The sequence below is a fragment of the Ixodes scapularis genome, unplaced genomic scaffold (genome assembly GCF_016920785.2).
Source record: "Ixodes scapularis isolate PalLabHiFi unplaced genomic scaffold, ASM1692078v2 PGA_scaffold9__187_contigs__length_104089568, whole genome shotgun sequence".
NCBI lineage: Eukaryota > Metazoa > Arthropoda > Arachnida > Ixodida > Ixodidae > Ixodes > Ixodes scapularis.
In genome coordinates, this window is record NW_024609884.1 from 30,119,040 (window position 1) to 30,142,085 (window position 23,046).

Consider the following 23,046-nt stretch of genomic DNA (forward strand, 5'->3'; position numbering starts at 1 on the left):
AACTGCAAATAAAAAAATTATGCACTAGATTAAAAAGATGTAAGGCATGGGTAAATAGATGTGTACAGTTAACGTTGGTGCTAACAGCTTAAAGGCCTGACCACACTAGCGTGAACGGGAATGCCGGGCGGCGCTGCTGGGCGGCGCCGCCGTCCAGCGTCCCAATGCGAGGAGTCCACATTGGCCTCCGTTTTGCGGGCGTCACGTGACAGCACTGGATCTCGCGATCGCGCCTCCCGTCGGATTTCCCGCTCTTTCGTCGTCTGCTCTTCGTTAGATTCTTCCGTTTCGGCTCTCATCTTTCACATATATCAGCATCGAAACCGCACTCGCTGCCTACATAGTAGGAGTCCATGATGACTTGGTGATTAGCGTGAATGTGATTATCCTAGTCTGCTCGATGATCTTGCGATGTCACCGCGCTCTGAAGGGAAGGAGGCGCAGGTTTTGGGTCCGGCCGAGTTGGTTCTACCGAAACACCGAAGGACAGGTCAGTGCTTTGCTGCCCCGGTGGCGCGCCAGAGATGAAGGCTAGTTTCGAAAGTGTCACGAAATCAACACGACATACGACACAACACAGACGACATGCAACAAGTGCCACGGAGACACTCACTTGCAATTCTGAATTCCTCTCCTATAATATCCCAGCGGTTGTTCTTAGTGTCAGTATCTAGGGGTTGCGTCTTCTCATATAAAAAGGAAAACAGTCGCACAGTTTCAAGGAACCGCTCCGTTGCGGAAGGCATCGGGGGGAAATAGGGATAGCAGACGACACGAAACATGTCCTTCGGAACGCGGAGGGCCGGTTCGAGCGTTGCCATGGCATAGCGACGTCACTATCTACGCCACCTCCCATTGGCTCCTCTCTTCTGCGGCGAGCGGCGCCGAGCTCTGAACTGCTCACGGAGCGGTTGGCTCTGCGGCGCCGTACGTCGCGCCGTTGAAGCCGAAAACTGGTTTGGGTCGGCAAACGGCAGCGCCGACCGTCGCGCCGCAGGCCTCCGTGACGCCAATGTGGTCGTGCCTTTAAACCCTTAGACCAGTTATTTCCTTTCTTCGACCTATAGGTCAAATAAATTGGTTTCTCAGCACGGGGCCAACAATGGCAGTGTGTATTTTTAGTATCAGAAAAAATTGTGAAACACTTTGTAAAAAAGCGATCAGTGAAGATTTCCTCGAGCACAAGCATGAGTCAGGAGCCGAAGTTTGTAAACAGGGCATGCTGCAAGTGATCTATTCATCTATTCATAAATCCAACCTTGTGCATTTAATCCCGTTCCTTTGCTTCTTAGTTTTGGCTACCACACCAAGCCAGTCTTTACGGCATCTCTGAATAAGTGCAAGCCCCACCCTCGAGTCTCTACTTTATGTCTATTCCATTGGGGGCATCACCTCCCTTGGGGTGTGCAGAGAGATGTGAAGGCTGCCTTTCTTAATTTCTTGGGGAAGACATGGAAAATGGAGTTCGCAATGTGTTCAAATGATGTTTCTGGCACCAGCACCGTCTCAAATGACCAGCCACATCAGTTGCCTATCATAGATCTGAAGTAAAACAAAAAAACAACTGCCTATCATTTTGAGAGTGGGTGCCTCTCCCAAACTCGGAAGCCACAGGATTAGAATATAGACGACAAGGCAGCAGTAGGAAGAAGGAAAACGCATGTCGCCCACCAGTCTTCTGAACCTTTTGAGAAGTTCTAAGACAGCATGGCTCAGAACACATTGTCCCTTTAAGCGTTAACCTTGAATGTTAAGCTTTTGAAAACCAATGACAATATTCACTCTACAAAGGACTGGCAGATGAAGTGCTCGCAAACTGTGCCGTTGAAGTAAAGACAGCTGAGGCACCGAGAGAAAGTGACGATTCACATTCCTCAGATTATCTGGCCAAGAAAAATTGCTTGCTCGTAATTCAATACCCGATGGGACTGGAGACCAGTCCCATTACCTTCAGTTTTTTTACGTCCTCTCAATACTGCCGGCTAGAATAAGTATAGTCTTTCACTTTTGCTATAATCTATACTCGCGGTCAGCTTTCTGTGGCAACGCAGTCAATGCTAGGGGAGAGGGTGCACCAACCGCTGTACATGCGCTTTCCTTCTCTCTTCAGATTGCCACAGAAAGCTGACTGCAAGTATAGTACAGTACTGTAAAATCCCATAAGAACACCCACCCAAAATGAAAAGATAAATGGTGAAAAACGAGGGTGGGCTATCTTTGGGGATGCCACAGCAAAGCTTTATCAAAAATTAATGATAAGCACCCAGGCACCCGTGGAAACCACGTGACGCGGCAACTGGTACCGCAGATCGCGGACACAGCAAATTCGTGTTTCACGATGCGATAAACACGGTGGTATTCGCTACAAACTCCTGTGTCACGGGAAAGGATACCGCAAGTGGCCGACGCAGCAGATTCGCGTTTCATAGTGCGAAGGACTCGCGGAAACCCGCTGAGAACTCGCACCTCACGGGAACGGATACCGTAGATCGCAGACGCAGCAGGTTCAAGTTTCATGGTGCAATAAAGACGCGGGAGCCCGCTACAATCTTGCCTGTCACGGAAACCGATATCGCGCGTGCAGATCGTGGACAAAAACGTGGGAATATGCTACAAACTCACACGATGTAATATACACACGGGAACAACTCGTGTGTGTTACAGCTAAGAATTGATATCGCGTGGGCAAGTCGCGAACAAAAACACGGGAATCCGCTACGAATGCGGGAACGGATACCGCCAATCGCGAACGCAGCAGATTAGCATTTCGCGATGCCATATACACGCGGGAACAACTCGCGTGTTACGGGAGCCGATATCACGCGCGCAGATCGTAGACAAAAACGCGGGAACCCGCTATGAACTCGCTTCTCGGATGCACCGGTATCGCAGATCGCGCCGTTGATGCGCTATTCCCGTCGGACATCACTTGACGTCCAACGAGAATCGGGGGGTGGGCGATGTTTCGTAATTTTTATGTTACAGATATTTAGCCAGAAAAATGGGATGGGCGATCTCTCGGAGGAAGGTGCCCTTACGGGATTTTGGTAGTTGAGGTAGTTCAAAAAACCTGCAGAGTACTCCTTTAAGCGTGGTCCAAAACAGACAGATTACAAATACATGCACAGGAACACATTTAAAAAATCTGTCCAGGCGCACATATACGGAGCGAAATTTAACGTTTTTGTTTGAACAGCCACCCGGAAAACATGAGCATATTCAGAATATGGGCTAAGGAGGAAAAGGAGTGAGTGCATCGTCTGCTCTGCGACGTGGCAACATCGGCAACGTCAATCGGTTCCAGGCGCGAAGCTCTGTGCCGATCGAGCAGAACAACATCGTCGCAAGGCGGAAAAAGTACCTTTGCTGTTTCGCACGAAACGGAGAAGAGGGCGAAAAAGCTTCTACTCCGTGTCGTCGAAACTAAGGGGACGGCAGGGAACGATTGTAACTTTGTCACAAGAAGCCTCAATGTGTGACAATGATAAAACGAGGCAATCATCGCCTACCTCATTTACCATGCGAGTGATTGCGAGCTACAAGACTTGGCATGAACACCACATTTCACAGAGGATTAAATACTTATTTGAAGGCGTCGTTTCAGTAGGCATCATAACGCCGGCAGAGAAGTAGGCGGAGTCTGGTGTGAGGCAGCCTGGTGGTGGCATCACTCGAGCAAGTGGTGAGCACAGCATTTTCATTCCGCACCACAGAAACCCTCGCGAGCGAAGCACACACGAGTTTGCGACGCAACTTGACAAACAAAAAGGCGGCGCCGACAAACCTTCCTTTGGTATCGACGGGCAACTCGTCTACACGTTCGGCCCGACAAAGCACGGGGATGTTGAACAGTCGACGGCGGAACAACAGGCAAATTCTCACGTCATCACACCGAAACTACCGTGCACAAAAGCGAATACTGACAAATTTCCAACAAGAGCGGCGTGATCTGGCGCAGAAAAATCACAGCAAGAAGCCGGCAGCAGTACCCCCGGCCAACCCCGCGCTCGGCAACACCGACGTTGCGGGTGTCAAAGACAGCGTTCTTCGTTAAGCGTGCAAAGAGCACGTGATCATTGGCGGAAAGGAAGTGTGCTCTGCGATTGGATACTCCCTCAATAAGGACGCCTACCTCACGATACAAGCCTCTACGTCACAATACAAGCACCCAGAAAAGTTTAAATATTTTAACTCTTAATACTGTAGGTGGAATACGTAAAAACGGGGCACGTGACGTGCTCCAGCGCACGAATGTGAAATATGTGTCAGTTTTGACCGCGCTTTACCTCCATCGTTATTAAATGCAAACTGTGTTTTAAGGCCAGTTTCCCAATGTAGGGCATCCCAAAAAGATCTTACGAAAACATGGTAACGCGGCCAGATGTCTTTACAAAAAAAAAGATGGTGCTGAAATCGCAGCTGTCGCCACGCTGGTTCTCGAAGAAATACTTCAGTACTTAGCGCGGGGTTTCAACCCTGCGAAGGATAGGAATTCCAACCTCGCAACGGTCCGCACACTGTTGTGTTTAGAGAGCCAGTCTGTTCTCCCGGGAGTCAGCGGTTCCAGATGCAGCCACCACAGCTACCCTCGATTACTGCCTACAATCCGCATGTTGTTGTCTTCAAAGGGTCAATCTTTCATCCCGGGTGTCAGCAGCATTGTCGCTGTGCCTCCGTTTCACACTGTTGCATACGTTGTGCCACACGTTGCGTACGTTGTGTCCTTGAAAGCGTACGAGATTGTTTCCCTTTTATGTAAGCGGGAAAATGAATGTAACGAGCGAACCAACCGAGCGAAAGAGCATGGCAGGAACCACGCCGTGGCCTCACGAAACCAGTCCAGCCCAAACCACAACTGTCCAAACGAAAGGCGGCTGCATGCACCAGGGCAATAAATGCTTTAAAACACTTAGTCCTTTGCCAGGAATCGAACCACAAACGTTTTGCTCCATAATCTGACACTTTACCCCTGCATCAGGGGAACGGCTTGGATGAGTGTCATTACAGCTACGACTAGTACATACTTGTGTTAACACAAAATATTGGTCACAAAACATTGCTTGCCCAATGTGGAAAGGGTCATGTGATATCACATAATCAATACAGGTATGTGATCACAAAGTTACTGCAGGTAATGTGATCACTTAAGCTATATACTCCGTTCACCTTTTACTCTTTCTGTACTGTGCCCGTCAAAATCTATCACATGTGATCAACGATTTGCGAACACCGTTGCAAAGCCTCAGATGCGTTTCTGGGCAAGTTACAGCTTCTTTTGGTTAGAATAGACACACTAGTTTCAATTAAACTTTGGGTGGTAGTACCGTAAAATCCCGAACAAGCGCCCGCCCACTCAAAATTGGAAGATAATTATGTAAAACTGAAAACTGAGGGGTGGACGCTTATTGTGGAATGGGCAGATGCTCAGTATTTTACGGTAGTTGGTTTATATCATTTAAAAGATTAAGAAGCACAAACTGAAACATGGACGAAATAAGCAACACGTACGACAAGGACAGGCACTCGATTTCAGTTTCCGTATATTAGTCCTTTTTTTCCCACGAGATGGCGATTTATCATAACCAAACAAACAACCGAGAAAGAACGCTCCGCGCTGCGAAAAATGGCTTCTTCATCACACGGCGCCTAGAAAGCGTTTGAAGTCTTGCGATTCGAGAGCGTCTGCGGTCGATTTTGTTGCTGATACTAGCATGAATGAGTCAGAAGACGATATTGGACTATCAGATTTTAGTTCAAACAGTGATGATTTGTCGGAAAGCCCGGAGCATCAAGAACTTTCGGTAAAGCTTGTTTTGGTTTCCATTTTCGTTTTCATGTTCTTTTGTGGTCTCGTGTGAAAGTCTGGGCAGTTTGTGCTTATTGTCACTGCATATGCTGGTTAGATTAGACACAGTATAGTTTTTTGTTTTTCTTTTTCCCACAAGGTGGCGATTTATCATAATTAAATGCACAGCTGAGGAAGAGCGCACTTCACGTGGCACACCTCCTCAGAAGCATTTTGAAGTCTTGCAATACGAGCGCGTCTGCAGTCAATTTTGTTGATGATACTGGCACAAGCAAGTCAGATGGTGATGTCAGACCTTCATATTTTAGTTCTGACAGCAATTTGTCAGATCAGCCCGCGACATCGACGACTGTCGATGTCGCGGGTCGGTAAGGCTTATTTTGGTTTTGGTTTTTATGTTCTATGCTTGTCTCACCTGCAGGTCCAGGCAATCTGTGCTTGCTGTCAATGCATCTGGTGGTTAGATTACACTCTAGTTTAAGTGTCTGTAAATTTTTTTTTTTGCCCAACAATATATTTTTAATTGAAAGATTGGCGCATCATATACATGATGAGCACTGCACAGTGCTCAATGAAACGAAACGGACCAGTGGAGCATGTGGCCTCGCTTATATAACCGAACATAACTCGCTTGAGGAGCATATACAGTTACTCTGACCTATACAGCCAACATGAACAGCTACTCTAACCTAGAGTAACATAATGGATCCGTCATTTGGTTGATTGGGTAATCGCTAGAGTCACTGCATCTGCTCGAGGCCACATGCTCTACTGCTCCATTTAGTTTCGTTGAGCACTGTACATATTGAGCAATTGCATCACAAGTTTCCCCAAAAAGCGGAGAAGCGACGCAACTGCAAGAGTTACGAGGAGTGCGAAACTGAGCACAAGACAAATGCCTTTTTTTGGGCATCGTAAGTGTCTATATTAATGAGACATGACTGTATTGAAATGAGAGTAATTGTGCAGGCAAGCTCGTGACCGATCATAGAATTGATACCCGCAAATTATTTTCTTCGCTTCGAAATTATTTAATTCCATTCGAAATTATTTCGTACAAAGTGACTATTCACTTCAAACTGAAAAATCACTATTTGCACATCCCTACCTGCTGCATTTACCCATGTTTTCCCACATCCAGAAACTGCTTCACTGAATTGCATGATCACCACAATGCTTGAGACTATGTGGTAGAACATGATAAGTTTTTTTATCTAGAGCAAGGGTCAGCAATCGTGAGGGGTGGGGGGGTGGGGGTGAGAAAAGGCAAAAAGGAAGTGATGACATGCTCTCTGTCCAAGTATGGAAATGCCTCCTGTCTAAGCCTCTTTTGATGTCAAAACTGTCGCATGGTACTTAAGTCTATGTTCCGTGAGAGAAAGCAGCGGGGAGGGGGGGTCCTATTCTGGTGTCGTGCCGGGGGCAACATAAAACTGCCTCACGGGCCATGGGTTGCCGACCCCTGATCTAGAGCACTGCAATTTGCAGCCTGTCTTTCAGTTGAAATTTGGCATATCTTGTACCTTTTAAAATTTTTTAGCTGTCGTTTTTTGCCAAGATACCTGGATATTTTTCTCATTTTCGCTGTGTTGGCCGCAATAATTTCGGATTTCAGAAATTTTGCAATTTATTAGGCTCCTACTTTATACCTCTACCATTAAAAAGAGCATTTATTACGCTACATTTTTATATACTGCTACTAATTTTAGACGCAGAGGAAAAAAAAAAGAATACTGGGACCCTAAAAGAATGGTTTTTTTTCCATGTTAAAGAAAGAGTGAAGCTGAGACTGCAGTCAGAGCTACATGCACGAGTCAGTCTACATTCCTCGCTTCTATAGTCCGGTGCAACCTAAGAACGAAGGGCGAGGGTAAAACGGGCCGGGGAGGAGGAAGCAGACGGAACGCTGGAGAAGAGAGGGGGAAACCTCCTTCTCTCTTTAACATTCCGTCTGCTTCCTCCTCCCCGGCCCGTCTTACCCTCGCCCTTCGTTCTTAGGTTGCAACGGACTATAGCACAAGCGCTCATCCTGCTGAAGACCGTTTCAAAGAGAAAAACTCATGCTGTCATGCTTGTAGCGGGTGAACGGAGTATACTTAAGTGATGTGACACCATGGTGTCATGTCATATTGCACGACTTGACAGTGTGATGCAATGTCATTTCAAGTGGTCACATGTTCCACAGCCACATCAGCCACGTGAACAGGTAAAACAGGTCCAGACAGGCTGAAGCAGTTGGAAATGGGTCGACACAAACGCACGATGCATTCTGCATGAATCATCGTTATGCTAAGTATCAAGTTAAGTTCTTTCTCTGTCACGGACGCCTTCTGACCTATAGCCTTATGGTCCACGGTAGCAGCATTCGGGTAGGATGGGTGCTATCTTTAGTTGTGGTTCTTGTAGGAGGTGGGCAATTACTTAGCGATATTTGGGAAAATTATAATTTGGCCAAAAGGTATGGTAGGCGATGATTCGAAATATTACAGTAATATCGCTTTAATGGGATATAATAGCCACAATACTTAGTCAAAATGATGGTGGGTTCCTACCCATTAAAAAAAATCACATCATCTCCATGTGGTGAATGATGTTGATTGGGGCGAAGCTCTGGTGGTGCTGATGATACTGATTTTATTGTTCATAGGTAGTGCCGACGGTGCTGATTTTTTGTTTATTTCTCATAGGTAATGCTGAGTTCCGGGTTGCGTTTCGACTTCATTATTACTGCTTATTACTTACTTATTACTATTACTTATTAACCCCAGCTCTTGAGTTATTACCACATCTCAGAGCACCCTACACGTCCCGCATTCGTGGCCGAGTGGTTAAGGCGATGGACTAGAAATCCATTGGGGTCTCCCCCCGCACAGGTTCGAATCCTGTCGACTGCGCAAACATTTTTTTTTTTTAAGAAGACAGATGGGATGGCAATCGATGTGAGCACGGATACCAGACGGACAAAGCTAGACCGTAAGGAGCTTCGCCCCTAATAGGACCATCAGCTGTTTACTTGGGCTCCAGCATGTCGGCTGCTCCCAAAGCCATACTGAACTAATTTTCGTGCAGCCTGCACTTTTCGAACGTGGCGTGAACGATTGAAGCGGCTTCTTCGTTGCACATGCACACGACCGTTCGATTTCGCGGACACAGAAATCACGCAGTTGAGGTTCGTGCAACTCAGAAGAACTATTTGCACTGTGGCACAAAAGTAACATCACCAGCACCATCACAGCTGACTGTCGTTGTTACCGATGCTCCCAACCTTTCTGTTTTAACCCCTAAGCTTGAAAGTTTGAAACAATCGCACACAGAACTAGTATACCTAATACCGTGAAAAAGTACCACACTGTAATTCAAGGACGCCGACCACGCTTACAACAGTCGCAGTCCAAACATTTAGGAACTTGTGCGGAAACCAAAAACAGTTGCAAAATTGAATGCAGGTCTTGTTGAGCCTGCAGAACACGACCTGCTACCAGCCGTAATTTTTGTTGATAGTGGTGACACATATAAACCGACACGCGGGCTTGACGTCATAGAGCTGTGGCGGCGCTGCGATCGCGCCAAACCGGATAATGTGGGCGAAAGGGCGCGCGTTTTGCATAGGCGTCATAGCATTTCAGCTTGCCGCGAAGCTGTGTAGCCGTTAATTGCCCCAAAAGGTACAGAAAAAATTAGCGGAGCGAGTTTCCATAAGTTCCCGGCGAACTCTGAAAGGCACAGAAAGTAGATAATATTCGTGGATCGAAAAGAATGGTCGCCTCGCGCGAACGAGCGTTTGTGCGGCAAGCACTTTCTTGAAGGCAAGTGCGGCTTCCATTTCAATCTCCATCCCGAGGCTTGCTGATGTTCAGGGAAACCGTCGTCTGAACGAGACCACCCGAATTTTTTTCCCACGGTGTTCGCACACAAAGAACCGGCCAAGTGCTCGTCGGAGGCTCGCTACGCCCGTGCTACTAAGCAGAAGGGGATCGGCGACAGAACGGCAGTGTTGTAGGCACTACCGAAAAAAAAGTAACGAAATACGTTACTTGCAAATAAAAGGTACGCGTTACTGAGCTACGTTACCTAAAAATAAGAAGAATGTGTTACCGCTACCGATAAAAAGTAACGCACGTTACTTTTTAAATTATGATTTAACACATTTTACTGTTTTGACGATACAGCTATGCATAAGCTCATATATCAAGAAACATTATGTTCATGCAGAAACGGAACATAATTACTTTATCTCTTTTTGCGGTTTCAACTCAACACTCACGAGAAAAAACGCAGAAACCTCAGAAATTCACGTGGCGTGACGCCTAAAAACACGGAAAAAACTGAAGTGTAATTTCTTTAAGACTTGGGAAGTAGTAACGAGTAACGTAATTATGTTATTTGAAATAGTAACGTAAGTAACGACTAGGTTACTAAGTTTCTGAAAAAAGTAACGCGATCCTGGTAACGCCGTTACTCGTAATGTGTTACCGCCAAGACTGCAGAACGGACAAAGCTTGTCATGCCTTGTGGTCATGAGGGTAGGAAAAATATCATACCTTGACTTGAAGATGCTGTGTATATTTAACCAATTAATAAATACCCTTCTGCAGACCCACAGTCTGCTGATCCCGCCGGCAGTGCGGAAACCGACCCGAAGTAATTGTAGGCCTCGAGAGACTTGTGCGCCTGCACCGTGTCAGCCGTGAACTGGCTTGGCAAAAAAACTAAATAAACAATGACGTGAGCCGTCGATTTCGGTGGCAGCAACTTCACATCGGAAGTCTAGCAGGCCTCGTTTGCGGTGTACAGATCCTCGAAGGCAACGCTGTCCACGCGCAGTTTGTTTCGATACCACTGCCGTTCAGGCTCGGGCAGCGAGCTCAAATAGTCGGGCATAGCATGCGACATACGTTGTCAGAAAATACGACGCACAAATTAAGATAGAAGCGTCCTTACAACGTCAACAACGAGCGTACGCCACACAACACAATGGCGAAAAAACAGAGAGCCGGGCCGCTTTTGCCCACATAGCTTCCGCGCATGCGCGGCCTTCCGGCCGTGTTGGTAAACAGAGCCGCTCCGCGTGTCGGTCTATAGGCTGCTGGAGTCTCGAAAATGCCGCATGATCATGCCGTGCCGTGCGCATAACTATCACTTTTCTTCCCTCAAAGTTTAGATATACCGAAATATAGGTACAGTAAACATGCTTCCTATTTCCGTCCAGTCTGTTACAAGCGGGCTGAACTTTACCCGTAATGTCCACATTTCGGGTATAATTCCACACTCTTCACGTGGATAGTCTGGATGTCATACCAACATATTCAGAGGCAACATTAAAGGGAAACTGAAGCGGTTCTCTATTTGAGAAAAAACATTTCAATGGCCTTCATTCTACCTCCAGGATCAGGAATATCAAGATTATTTTTCAATTTGGTGCACGGAGGCTTCAGAAATTAATTTTTAAAGTACCGCCGAAGCCCCTCCTTCCCGGGGCGTGACGTCACACTAGGAGCGTTCGGAATATCTGCTCTCGCGCATCTTCAGCGCCTGTCAAAGCTATGCACGCGCACTCTTGCTATTTTCGAAAAGGTGAGAAAGAGACGTCACGACTGGTGTCAGTGCGGGGAAATATACCCGGCAAGCTTGCCGTTGTACGCGCTGAACACACGAGCGACACGCGCTTGGAGGCCCGAAGATCCTAGTATGACGTCACGACTGGTCGAATGTTTTTTCGCTTTTTCTCGCTTTTAGTTGCATCTTCGGGGAAAACAAAAGTGATATTCAGATTCACGGGATAAAAATACGCCAGAATTCACCTCTAACTCGTTTTTTGCAAGAAGTGTTTCAGCTTCCCTTTAAACATGTCCACATAAAGAGTACAGTAAAAAGTATGCGAGCAACCCAAGAAAATCGCAGCATTTCAGTAAAGTTCACCAGCTCAACCAAATCTCGGGTCGAACAACGCCCCACTAACAAAGCAGGGTGCACTAGCAACCTGCAGAAAGGGCAGCCCAGAACAAGCACCCCCAGACTCACCCTGCGGCACACCGTAGAGAATGTTGACCGTGACACTGCCATGCAGCTCGTGCTGGTCTGTAACTACGACGGCAAACAGAGTGCCCCGCAGGGTCAGGTCCTCCAGAGCCCGACTGAGGAGGGCCTCGTCCTTGAGAAAGAGCAGGTCCACTTGCATGCCCAGGTTTTTGAGGCGACGCTCCACCATCTCCGCATAGCTCCTGCGCAGGAGGGCTCCCTTCAAATCCCAGTTGGCACACATTGGCTGCCGCATCTACCTGTTCTGCCGTCGGAGGACAATGATCTCGCAGTCGTTTGGCTTGCGCAAGGCGGCCGCTTCTGGCCGGAAGGCTGGCGGCGGCGGGGGCTCGATCCTGTGGCGAGGAAACACGAAGGTGGAACACAAACTTCAATTGACTGGCTCGCAAACTCCCGGCTCGAGGGCTGCTTGCGGCCTCAGTGGGGAAGGCAGGTTCTGACCTGGGGGGTCTGAGTGGAAGCTCGTCCCGCATGTAGCCGCCAGGTCCCGGAGGAGGCTCCTCCCGCCCGCGGTGGCCACCGTAGTCATCCCGACCGCCCCAGTAGCCGTCTCGGGGGTAGCGCCCGTTGCCTTCGCCCCGGGAGTCACCTCTGGGATCGCCCCGAAGATCAGCTCGCGGATCACCTCTTGGGTCCCCACGCGGGAAAGGCCGCGGGGGTGGTTCGTCTCGGCCATAGCCGCGGTCGTCCCGTCCAGGGTATCTGGCATTGACAGTTGGCCTCGGATTTTATTCACGTTACCGGTATAGAAAAAGGACTTCGCAATGGGTTTAGTGTTCTGAAAGTAGGCCAATCTGAACTATTTTGTATTTGATGGTTCACCTAGTTTCATTTCATTTCATTTAATGAAAAACGCAGAGATGCGAGGTTGCTAGGTATTAAAAAAAGTGACAAGTGCAGCTCTGAAACAGGATGATACCTGAATATTGACAATATTTTCTGGAAGTGAGTTCCAATGTGAAATGGATAACTGAAGCGGTGAACGTTTGAAAAAGTTTGTTCTTGGTGCGGTCAAATGAAGTTTTTGAGAGTGGTCCGTACGTGGTGCAATGTGATGTGCAGCCGGGCAATACAACTCTCTCTTTGATAGGCAGTGGTAATACAAATAGTGCAGGGAGACTAGTCTGGCAGCTTTTCTTCTGTCTGCTAGTAGCGGAAGGCAGAGTTCTTTTAGTGTGGTAATGCTAGTATGCATATAGTTTTTAAGGATGACGCGAGTGGCTCTATATTGTACTGATTCTAATTTCTGTATCGGGTAAGCCTGGTGGGGGTTCCATATTGTATAGTCTACGCTCGTTATAAAAGACCTTGATTTTGACTAAGATTTCGATCTGTTGTAAAAGGAGTATGTTGTATGCAGATATGAAGTTGAGTCAATGGTATGTAGAGGAAAACCAACCAAACCTCACAAATTGGTATGTTATATCTAGGGTGTGTACTTTCCGGTGTTTATTTGTGAGAAAAATCGGCGGATGTTTTTCGGTGTTTATTTATTTTCAAAACACCGGTGTATTTCGGTGGAACGTCTCACGACGAGGCTAAAATCAGTGAATATCGGTGAAAAAAAAGCGATTTATCACAGACAGAGAGTTCCAATTTTATTCACATAGTTCATACATTCTTCTCTAGGAAGCAACTATTTCTAACACTTGGTTATCATAGTAGATGCAAGCATACTTACATGCTTGCATCTACAAGCAAGGAACGTGCTGCCGTCATGGCAGCACGTTCCTTGCGGTTCGCAACCCGCAATTATGAAAACGCACGCTCCTGTACGACACGGACGTTGGCAGTGTCTTCCAGGAACCACAGCAACCTCTGTATACATGGCTTGCACCGACATCACTTGGCCAGACACAATGAGGAAAAGGCACGTGAGAGCCTACCCTCCACTGTGTTAATTTTTCCCCAAAAGGGGGCCATGGGAGACACAATAGGGGAAAGGCGTATGGCTTAGCTTCCACTGCGTTCACTACACACACGCTTTTGACCTCCAGAAAGGAGGGCGGACTGACGCCACCTGCAAGCCATGTATAAACACTGGAAGAATGCAGGATCCACGAGATAACACGTTTGACGAACCTCTACGGGGAAAGGGTTTCGCTAGGTCGGAAACTAGCAACGACCGGTGTTTTTCGGTTTTAACCAGGGCGAAAATATCCAACCACCGGTGTTTTTCGGTTTTAACCGATTTTGTATTTTCGTCACCGACGGATGTTTATCGGTGTTTTTCGGTTAAAACCGGAAAATGCACACCCTAGTTATATCCAAATGTCTCTTGTAACCAGGTCTGTTCCAATGAGCTTAGACTGTAGATGCATACTAGAGCTACGGGCAAACAAGGGTGGTATAAGCAACGAGTTTTGTTTCCCAATTTGCCATGTGTAATGTTTGTCTTATAAAACCAAGACTTTGGTTTGCCTTTGCAGTGATGTGATTGATATGTTGCTCCCAAGATATGTTTGATTTGAAATGAACCCCAAGGTATTTGTATGTGTGCACACACTCAATGGGTGCATCAAAGAAATAGTTGAATACCGTGGCACTTTGTTTATTGCTGAAATTTAAAATTTTTGTCTTGGAGGTGTTTATCTGCATTTGCCACTTTCCACACCATTCTTCTAGAGTAGTTAAGTCATTTTGAAGTTGAATACAATCTTCAACGCACATCATTTTTCAATACACCACACAGTCGCCGGCGTGCAAATGGATGGTGGAACGAATAGCAGTCGGCAAGTTGTTTACATACAAAAGGAAAAGCAGTGGACCCAGCACGGTTCCTTGTGACACTCCATGTTCTACTTTTTGGTGTGAAGAACAATGATCATAACATATACTTTGTGAGCAGTTAGGAAAAATATTAAATCCATTCAATGGCAGATAGCTCTACTTGAAAAGTGTGCAGTTTAAGCATAAGTCAATGATGAGACACTTTGTCGAAGGCTTTCTGAAAGTTAATAAATATTGCATGGGTCTCCGTCTTACAGTGAAAGTTATTATGTATGTGAGTTATAAATTCAAAAACGGGTCTCATAAGAAAGAGACTGCCAGAAACCGTGCTGGTTAACAAAGAAGAGGTTGTTTGCAGCATGTGATCCATGATATTTGAAAATACAGTCGAATCTCGTTAATTCAAACTCAAAAGGGATCGAAAATTTGTCTGAATAAAGTAAAGTTTGAATTACCGGGAGTTTCTTTCCATAGAGATGCATAGGATGGGACCTGTATGTTAGTTTGAATTATCCGTAAGTTTAAATTAAGAGAGTTTGAATTAACGAGATTCAACTGTAATACATGTTCTATTAGTTCGCTTGGAATTCTCGTCAGAGAGATTGGTCGGTAGTTCGTAAACTCGTTCCTCTGACCACTTTTAAAAACAGGGGTGACGTTTGCCAGTTTCCAGTCGGCAGGTATTTTGTCCAGTATTTAGGGATTGTTGAAGAATAGAACAGAGAAGAGTGGAAGACTCATATTTGCTAAGCTTAAGTAGCTCCATTGAGATCTTATCAGGGCCAGAGGTTGAGTGTGTCGGAAGATTTTCTATAAACTTCTGAATTCCATCCGCAGATAGAGTTATTGGACTCATTTATACCAGTATATCATACTCAGGCGACTCTGGTAGGGGGAAGGTGTGTTCAGAAAACATTCCGCTAAAAAATTTACTAAACTGTTCGGACACTGTAGCAGTATCGAGCTCATCTCCCGAGGGACCAGTGAATCGGTAGAGCTTGGAAACTTGCTTGCGGTTAACTGAACTCCAAAATTTTTTGGGATTAGTTTTCAAAAGATTCCGGAGGTCTTCGCTGAAATACAATGAAATACAAAGTCCCCATTGAGATGAGTCCTTGTGCTCCAATGCCACAAGATTATTGTCGGCTATGAGGAGTTATGCCGCTGACACCCATCTCTATAGTCTAGTTCATTTCACCAGCAGGCTGCAAACACCTACTGTCATAATCATTGACAAATCCACCCGCACTGAGACATTGCATGAGACCTACTGCTTTGATAGAGTGAGCCTCCTTAGCTTAAGGCAAGACACTGGTTCTAAAATCGACTTTTTTGTTTATTAATGGATTATAATGAAAATCAGTGTGTATATGTGTTTTGGCTTCCTCTTTTCAAATATCCAATTAGTTCTGCAATATCTTAATTACTTTTTGAGTTACGAAGAAAATAATGAAGCCTAATTAGGTCATTTCTTACGACTCGTTAAGGAACTTTCTAATACAAATTTTTTTTTTGCATAAGTGATATGGATTTGTAGCTAAAGACCTGTCATGCAAGATGATGCTATTTATATTTTTGTAAAGATAGATCATTGTATAAAACTAGTCTAATTAGGTCAAGTACACTATTTACAAAGCCTAACGAGGTCACATTATCACTAATAATAAAATTTCGGGCCGATACTGTCACACAAAAATAGCATCACCCTGCAGTTCACTTCTTTCTGAATTCAACGGTATAAAGTTTATAAAAATCCTTGAAGAATAATCTCATGAAAACAACCGTAAGGCTAGGCATGTAGACGAAAAATGCGAAGCTGAGAAAATTGCAGTTGAAGTTTTGACACTCATTGCATAAAATTGAGTAAGGGATCCCATGCAATAATGTTCAGCAATATGAAGCATAGTTCTATCTGAACAAATTGAGATGAGAAATTCTGCAATCCGTTCACAAGAACCTTTAAAAAATAATATAAAACTGAGAAATAATGTCTGCAATGTAAAATAAAGTTATAAAAGAATGAGTAGACTCTATAAGGGACAACGGGAAGAAGCACCAAGGAAGTTCCACGTTCCGAAAGCAGATATTGTTTGGCCCTCAAAAAGGGCCTTTGTTCGTGTAGCACTTGAAAGGGGAGCCCCTCACAGCTGTCCAGGACTGTAGTCCCCAGCTGTTCCAGTTTGGTGTTGCCTGGAGAACCTCTGCTTTGCATTGCTGCTGCTCTGGTGGGCAGCGTTGGCCTTACGCAAACGCAGATTGTCCTTCTCCATGCTTTGAAAGCTTTCATGTCCACTACAATGAACTGTGTCCCAGCGTCGCGCGTCTGGCCTCCTGTGGTGACGCCGAGGTCGAATTTGCGCTGGGTCGCCGACTTTTCCGATAGCGCACGCTTGCATTCGTCCGATCGTGCGACTCGTTGCGCCTGCTCGGCTGTGGAGTAGTATGCGGTGTCGACACGAACCGCGCTCGCAAAGCTCGACAAACTGCCGCTGCTGCATGGAGTCGCAATGTCTCCGGCTGATGTTTCCGGAAGATCCAAGGCATCCGGCGGTGCCGATCGCGGTGGCGCACTTGCAGCAGACAGCTTCGGCTTCTTGTTCCACGGTCGCTTCCTCTTCCTTCCGAACGCTTGCCGCGTGCTCGATTTCAACCGAGCGTCGTCCGGCATCTCGAGAACTCGAAGCGAAACAAAACAAAACACTCGCGACTTCGTAGGAAAACGAACCAACAATATTCAACGCAAGCGCAAAAACGGGAACTAAAACGTGTGCTCGACCACGGAGGAAACAAAGCAGACAGGCCTAAGGAGACGGGCGGAGACGGGCCCAGGAGCAGACGACGCACCCAACGCACCTCTCGCCAGCGCGGGAACGGAAAGGAGGGAAGGAGAAAAAGAGCGGAGGGGCGCGTTTAGGCCAATAGCAGGGGCACTAGGCGCCGCGCGTGCTCTTACGTACGGGCACCTTGCTAGCCGGCCAATGAGCGATCGCAATTGGGGCCTTCGAAACCCGCGGAATGCGGACGTTCCCTGATGTTGTCGCGATAATGAATGGCATGGGGACGTGGGGAAAATAAGCGGCTTTCCAACAAGACCAAGATGGCCGCGATCCGACGAGCGATCGCGAAACGCGCGGGGCGCGAAGTTCCACTTGTTTTTATTGAACTCGTTGTGTTAGGGCTCTGCGGGGACATTGTAAATATCATTTTTTTCATGCTTAGACATTGAATTCGACATTGAAACTTTGCAGGCAGGTACCTTAGACTACAATTAATCCAAATATGTGAATTTCGAAAAACGTGAAATTTCGCGTTTTTTGACCATTTTAAAGGGGCACTGACACCCCAAAGGTCGTATTTATTTTTATTGTCTAAAACGATGCAAGTTGCAGTCATAGACACGCAAAAAAAAACCGCATCGCGAAAAAAATTTTCCCGCGCGCGCGCGCCTTTTTATTTTTGGCGTTTGATTTTCCCGCCTCTCGCCTCCTCGCTTCTTTTGATCGGTGACGTCAAAAATCAGGAAATTTAGAAGCTTTGTAGGCGACATCTCTATAACATTTAATGACGGCAATCGTAAAACATGTTTTTTAACGCAATTGCGAACGCACTACGGCCCTTCTTTTTGAAATACCAAAAATCGGGAGTTGGTTGTGGTGCCGTCTCCTGGATTTGTATCCTCCAACGGAAAACAGGCGACACCGCTCAAAACCGGTCCGCCGCAACGCCGCCGCGGCCGCCGCTCACTCCTTTCCTCCTCGCTTTGGGTCGCCATGGCAACAGCAGGGAGTGGTGAAAGAAAGTCGACTCTCAGGTCGCCGCGATTTTTGACGTCAAGGCACCAGCGCCGATCGCGCGGGAACTTCGAATTCGGCATTTGGAAATTGTTTTTTTACTTCACAAATACTGAATTCCCAAATTTCAAATTTTGAGGGTAATGTCCCGGCATCGTTATCAAACGTTTCGGATAATAAAAAAAAATATGATTTTGATGTGTCAGTGCCCCTTTAAGACCCGCGTCTCCCCTTAAGTACTACTTAGTTTGCTCATCAGTAATTACGACATAATCCTTGATTGTGTATGTGCACTTTGAGATCCTTTTTATAATGTACATGAAAGGATACAAAAAAAGGTGTTAAAAAAAAAAGAAACAGCCGCAACATTTGTTTAATTAATTTAGGCCACTGCAGTCATGAAGAAAATGCTTCTGCTTAAAACTACTGCGTAACATTTACTCAAACAAAATTAGACAAAACTGCATTTGCATTCACATTATTTGAGCTCAGATCAGATTAAAAACAGAGGATTAAACAAAATGGTTCTTCCACATACAGTCGTGAAGTGGACCTCATATTGCTTCAATACCTTTGAATTATTCTTGCCTTTTTTAACGCTTCTTGACAGTAGTTTTCTTTTATATGTGTGCCCACACTTAGAATTTATTTTGCTACAAGAACCACACATGCAATAATTAATTATTAAACAATTAAATACTAAAAGTATGCAATAAGATATACTCATTTGATGCTCGCTGCTTCCAGTAAACCGAACCACCACTCATTTAAACACCATTTGCACACACTGCTGGAAGCCCTTCTTTAAGTGATATGAAAATATCTGTGCACATAATTTGGGCTAGAAACAAGACAGACATATTATGACAACTCAGGTCAACCCGACTTAGACTAGAAAGGCCCGTGCACTTCACACCACCACCCTACCACCGAGTGCAAAAATGCACTGGACACGAGAGCTGTGTCGGTGTTCGGCTGGGACCCTTCTTCAATCAACGAGCCAAAAAACGCTCGGTGCGTTCCTAGTGCAAAACATTTTGCAAAGGGAGGAGGAAATTAACAAGATTTGATTAGTCTAGATCAGTGATTCTCAATCATTGATGTTTCGCGGAACCCTTGTAAATCGGCGGAGATGGTGGAGGACCCTGTTCGTGGTGAGGGGAAGGAAAAGGTATTGGTTAATTATAATAATGATTTAATAAATGGATAAAACTAAGGGCTAGTCTCAACTAGAGTTCTCTCATTGACATACACACGAGAAAACTCACCCGAAAATTGGAAAGTTTCTTCTCAATCTGAAAACAAAATACAACTGTTCTTGCCGGGCCTGACTGATGAGACGGCTTCGCGGACCCCTAGAATGCCTTCGCAGACCCTGATTTGAGAACCGTCAGCCTAGGTCATGGGTTTTCAAACATTTTTTATCGTGAGAAATGCCCATCTGCCTAGAATGACAGTTAAGGAACCCTTGCCCCTCTTGGCATTGTTACCATTTCCACAGTACATTTGCCTACAGATATCGTAAAAATTTATGCACACACCAGAGCATCTTGGGCTCTTAGCTGTGCACCAGTGCAAAACTCAAACATGCTTCACCCATTTCGGTGGGGGGTCAAAGGGTCAAGCGTATTTTTTGATTTGACACTTTTGAAAGTGCCCTCCTAAATATGAAACCGCATGCACTGCGGGAGGTTTTGCTATTTGTAATGTCTTTGGCAAACTATAAACGTTATATAGTGCAATCCACTTCTAACGATACCACATATAATGATCAGTTTCTAGAGGACCATGCATTTTTGCGTGGGGTATCCAGTCCAGATACAATAATAATCAACTAGTATAATGATTGCATTTTACGGTTTTCTCATCATTACATTGCACTGTATACACACACATCATGTTCTGCTTTGCTGGGGCTATTTATAGTTTCAAAATTATAAGATCTGCACGTGTGACCAGTTCGATATGATCGGCGGTAGAGTGCCCGCTCTTCCCATTCAGACTTTTAACGCTTCTTAGAATTTAATTCAAAGGATAAAAGCTTACCATCTAATTAAGAAGCCCTGTAAAGTACCTTCGGTTCGGATTCTGAAACCGCCTGAATGTCGCAGAAGCGGACACACCAAAATGAAGCAGAATGGGGTAAAGGTGACAACTTTTCATCCCCAATATTTCATTTCATGCTTCTAAACCTGAACAGCTTGCACACATTGTGCATGCTCCCACTAGATAGTTAAAAAAAGAAAGAAACACCTGTACATCGACTTTTTCTTTATAGGTCGGGTTTTGTTTCCTTTGGAAACAAAACCCGACCACTGGGAAACATATTTTGGGGAAAAAACTTGACCGTCAGAGTTACATACTGCCATAATTGGAACACACTTTACACTTTGGGTCGGGACGATCAAGAGAACATAGGTGCTCGGGGAACCCCAGAGGGCACTCTGGGGAATCCATGGGTTCCTGAAAGCCCAGTAAAAGAACCCATGGTCTAGGTGCAGTTGCCCAAGAACACCAAGGCCCCTCAATGCCACAGAGGTGGCAAAGTGCACCTTTCTCACACGCACGTGGTAAACCGGGAGATCTAGCACATACCTCTCGTCCCGTCCATAGCGGCCACCGTAGCTGTCGCGTGGCGGTCCACCGGGGGGTCCACCCCGGCCAAAGTCGTCTCGGCCGTAGGGGGCCGGAGGGGGGTGGGCATCACGACCGTAACGCGACTCCTCCCTCCCGAAGCGGCGATCGGGTGGTGGAAATCCGTCGTCTCCGCGGCGGGGAGGAGATCGGTCAAAGGGCTTGCCCATGGGCGACCTGTCCAAGGGCACCAGGCATCAACGTTCTGACGCAGCTCATATACACACCCGCCGCGCATCGAGATTAATATTGCATCAATGTTCTACAGCCAGGAGTGACGACGGCAGAGCAACTTGACACATTAAGTCAGGCCAGACACGCAACTTGCCACAATTACTACAACAAACAATTTTCGAGGCTAGCAGCCGCTCCCCGCAAAGCGTCTTTGGACAAACTGTTACAGCCTCATTCCTTACAAGATGAAACCTCTTCTTAGTAAAGTCGATTTACTGCATACATCTTTTTTGTCAAATAAGTACCTCAGGAACGGGTACCAGCCTTACAAGCTTGCCACAAGTTTTCTTTAGAACAAAGTCAAATTGTGCCAAGCTTGCAATGCAATGAAAAACACTTTAAACATTGATGTAAAAAAAATAAATATTGTGGGTGCAATGTTTTTACAATTGACGGGCCTGTTGTACCAGCACGAAATCTTTAAAGAAACACCAAGAGTTGTCACAAAAGGCCAAGCGCACCTGTCATCCCGCTTAAATTCTCGCTCGTCAAAGTCCCGTCGAATCGGGGAGCGCTCCCTTCCCATGCTCATGGCTGGTCGCCGATCTGGGTGATCCTGGTGATAGTCTCTGCTGGAATACGCAAAGCATGAGCCACCAGATGTCAAGGCACAACTCGGCAGGATCAAGACTTTTGGAAATGGGCTGATGGCAATAGTTCAACAAATCATCAAAAAGGTTCCCCTACAAGGGGCTAAACACCCTAACAAACTCTGAAAACAAAAGGTTAGAACAAGACAGAAAACATGAAATTTTATCATTTTACTTGTAAGGCAAGTCTTTATCTAAAATCAACTTTGAGCTTGGATCATATCCTTCACCCTTTAAATGACAATGACAGGTTTTATTTGCAGGGCAACAAATTTGGCGGTTTTCCCATTAAATTTAGCAGTTTTCAAATGATGTTAGCATTCTTTCTGGAGGTCTGAAATGTTTTAGTTTATATTTATCAGACATAAGTAGCTTAATTTATGCGAGTCACAAGTGTCGTCAGCTTTGCTTACTCAGCAAAATTGTGGTCAGTGAACGTAATGGTTGCTACGCCATTGAGATATTACGGTGGAAAACATTGAAATATGCTGTGAATTGATTGATTGATTCGTGCTCAAAACAAAAGCAGTTTTTCAGGTCAGCCAAACGAAACGGGCCCAGCGAAGTATGCATAAAATTTTAAAAAAAGGGGGCTATATTTGATCATAAAATTTGTGACTGGTTACACAAGTGCCAAGCGACATCACACAACTCAGATACCACTCCTGCAAAACAATTTTCAGCGAAGCATATAACATCCTAACTGAAACTTGTACTGAGTAACAGCAAATGTTGCACAAAAGATCGGAACAATCAAAGTGTAAATGTCATTATCTGCACATACGATGGCTTCAAGTTAAACAGCCACCACTGATCCCTATTTTTCGCCGTTCCGCCGTTCTCGGTCACCACATACTTCTGCGCCAAACTTTTTTTTCTCTCGTCAACTATGCATATTTTTTCACTAGATGGCGCAGTACTTTCAATCTTCAAGACTGTTGCCAGACTACTAAATTTTAAAAAATGTGGTAAAACCGAGACAAACAAAAAATTATTACGTGGTATGTTGCCTGTAGGCAACATTTGTCAATAAAAGGTTAAAGTGGAATTAGAGCCAAGGAGATTGTGAGACCATCTTGGCTCTGAATGCACCTCAGCTGTGCAAGCAAGAGGATATGCCAGAGCCATAAGCGTACACCTAACTTCAGTTTCACTAGCAAACTTTGAACAAAAGAGTATAATGTGCTCCCAATGCACGAGCACACAATAAGTGGGATCTTCA

At 45.7% G+C, this 23,046-nt stretch overlaps 1 protein-coding gene across 3 annotated transcripts in view; it reads right to left on the reverse strand.

Annotated features, from left to right (window-relative positions):
• Positions 1–23,046, reverse strand: part of LOC8040022 (nuclear receptor coactivator 5) — a 46,330-nt gene that overhangs the window by 13,288 nt on the left and 9,996 nt on the right. For 2 of the 3 annotated variants that reach the window (XM_029982898.4, XM_040498824.2), the window contains 5 exons: positions 21,696–21,806; positions 20,962–21,177; positions 12,287–12,547; positions 12,085–12,180; positions 11,828–12,027 (listed from right to left, as the gene is read on the reverse strand). In XM_029982898.4, the coding sequence (XP_029838758.2) occupies positions 11,828–12,027; positions 12,085–12,180; positions 12,287–12,547; positions 20,962–21,177; positions 21,696–21,806 (884 nt within the window). The remainder of the gene's footprint in view (positions 1–11,827; positions 12,028–12,084; positions 12,181–12,286; positions 12,548–20,961; positions 21,178–21,695; positions 21,807–23,046) is intronic. The other variant, XM_029982899.4, reaches the window with a different exon arrangement.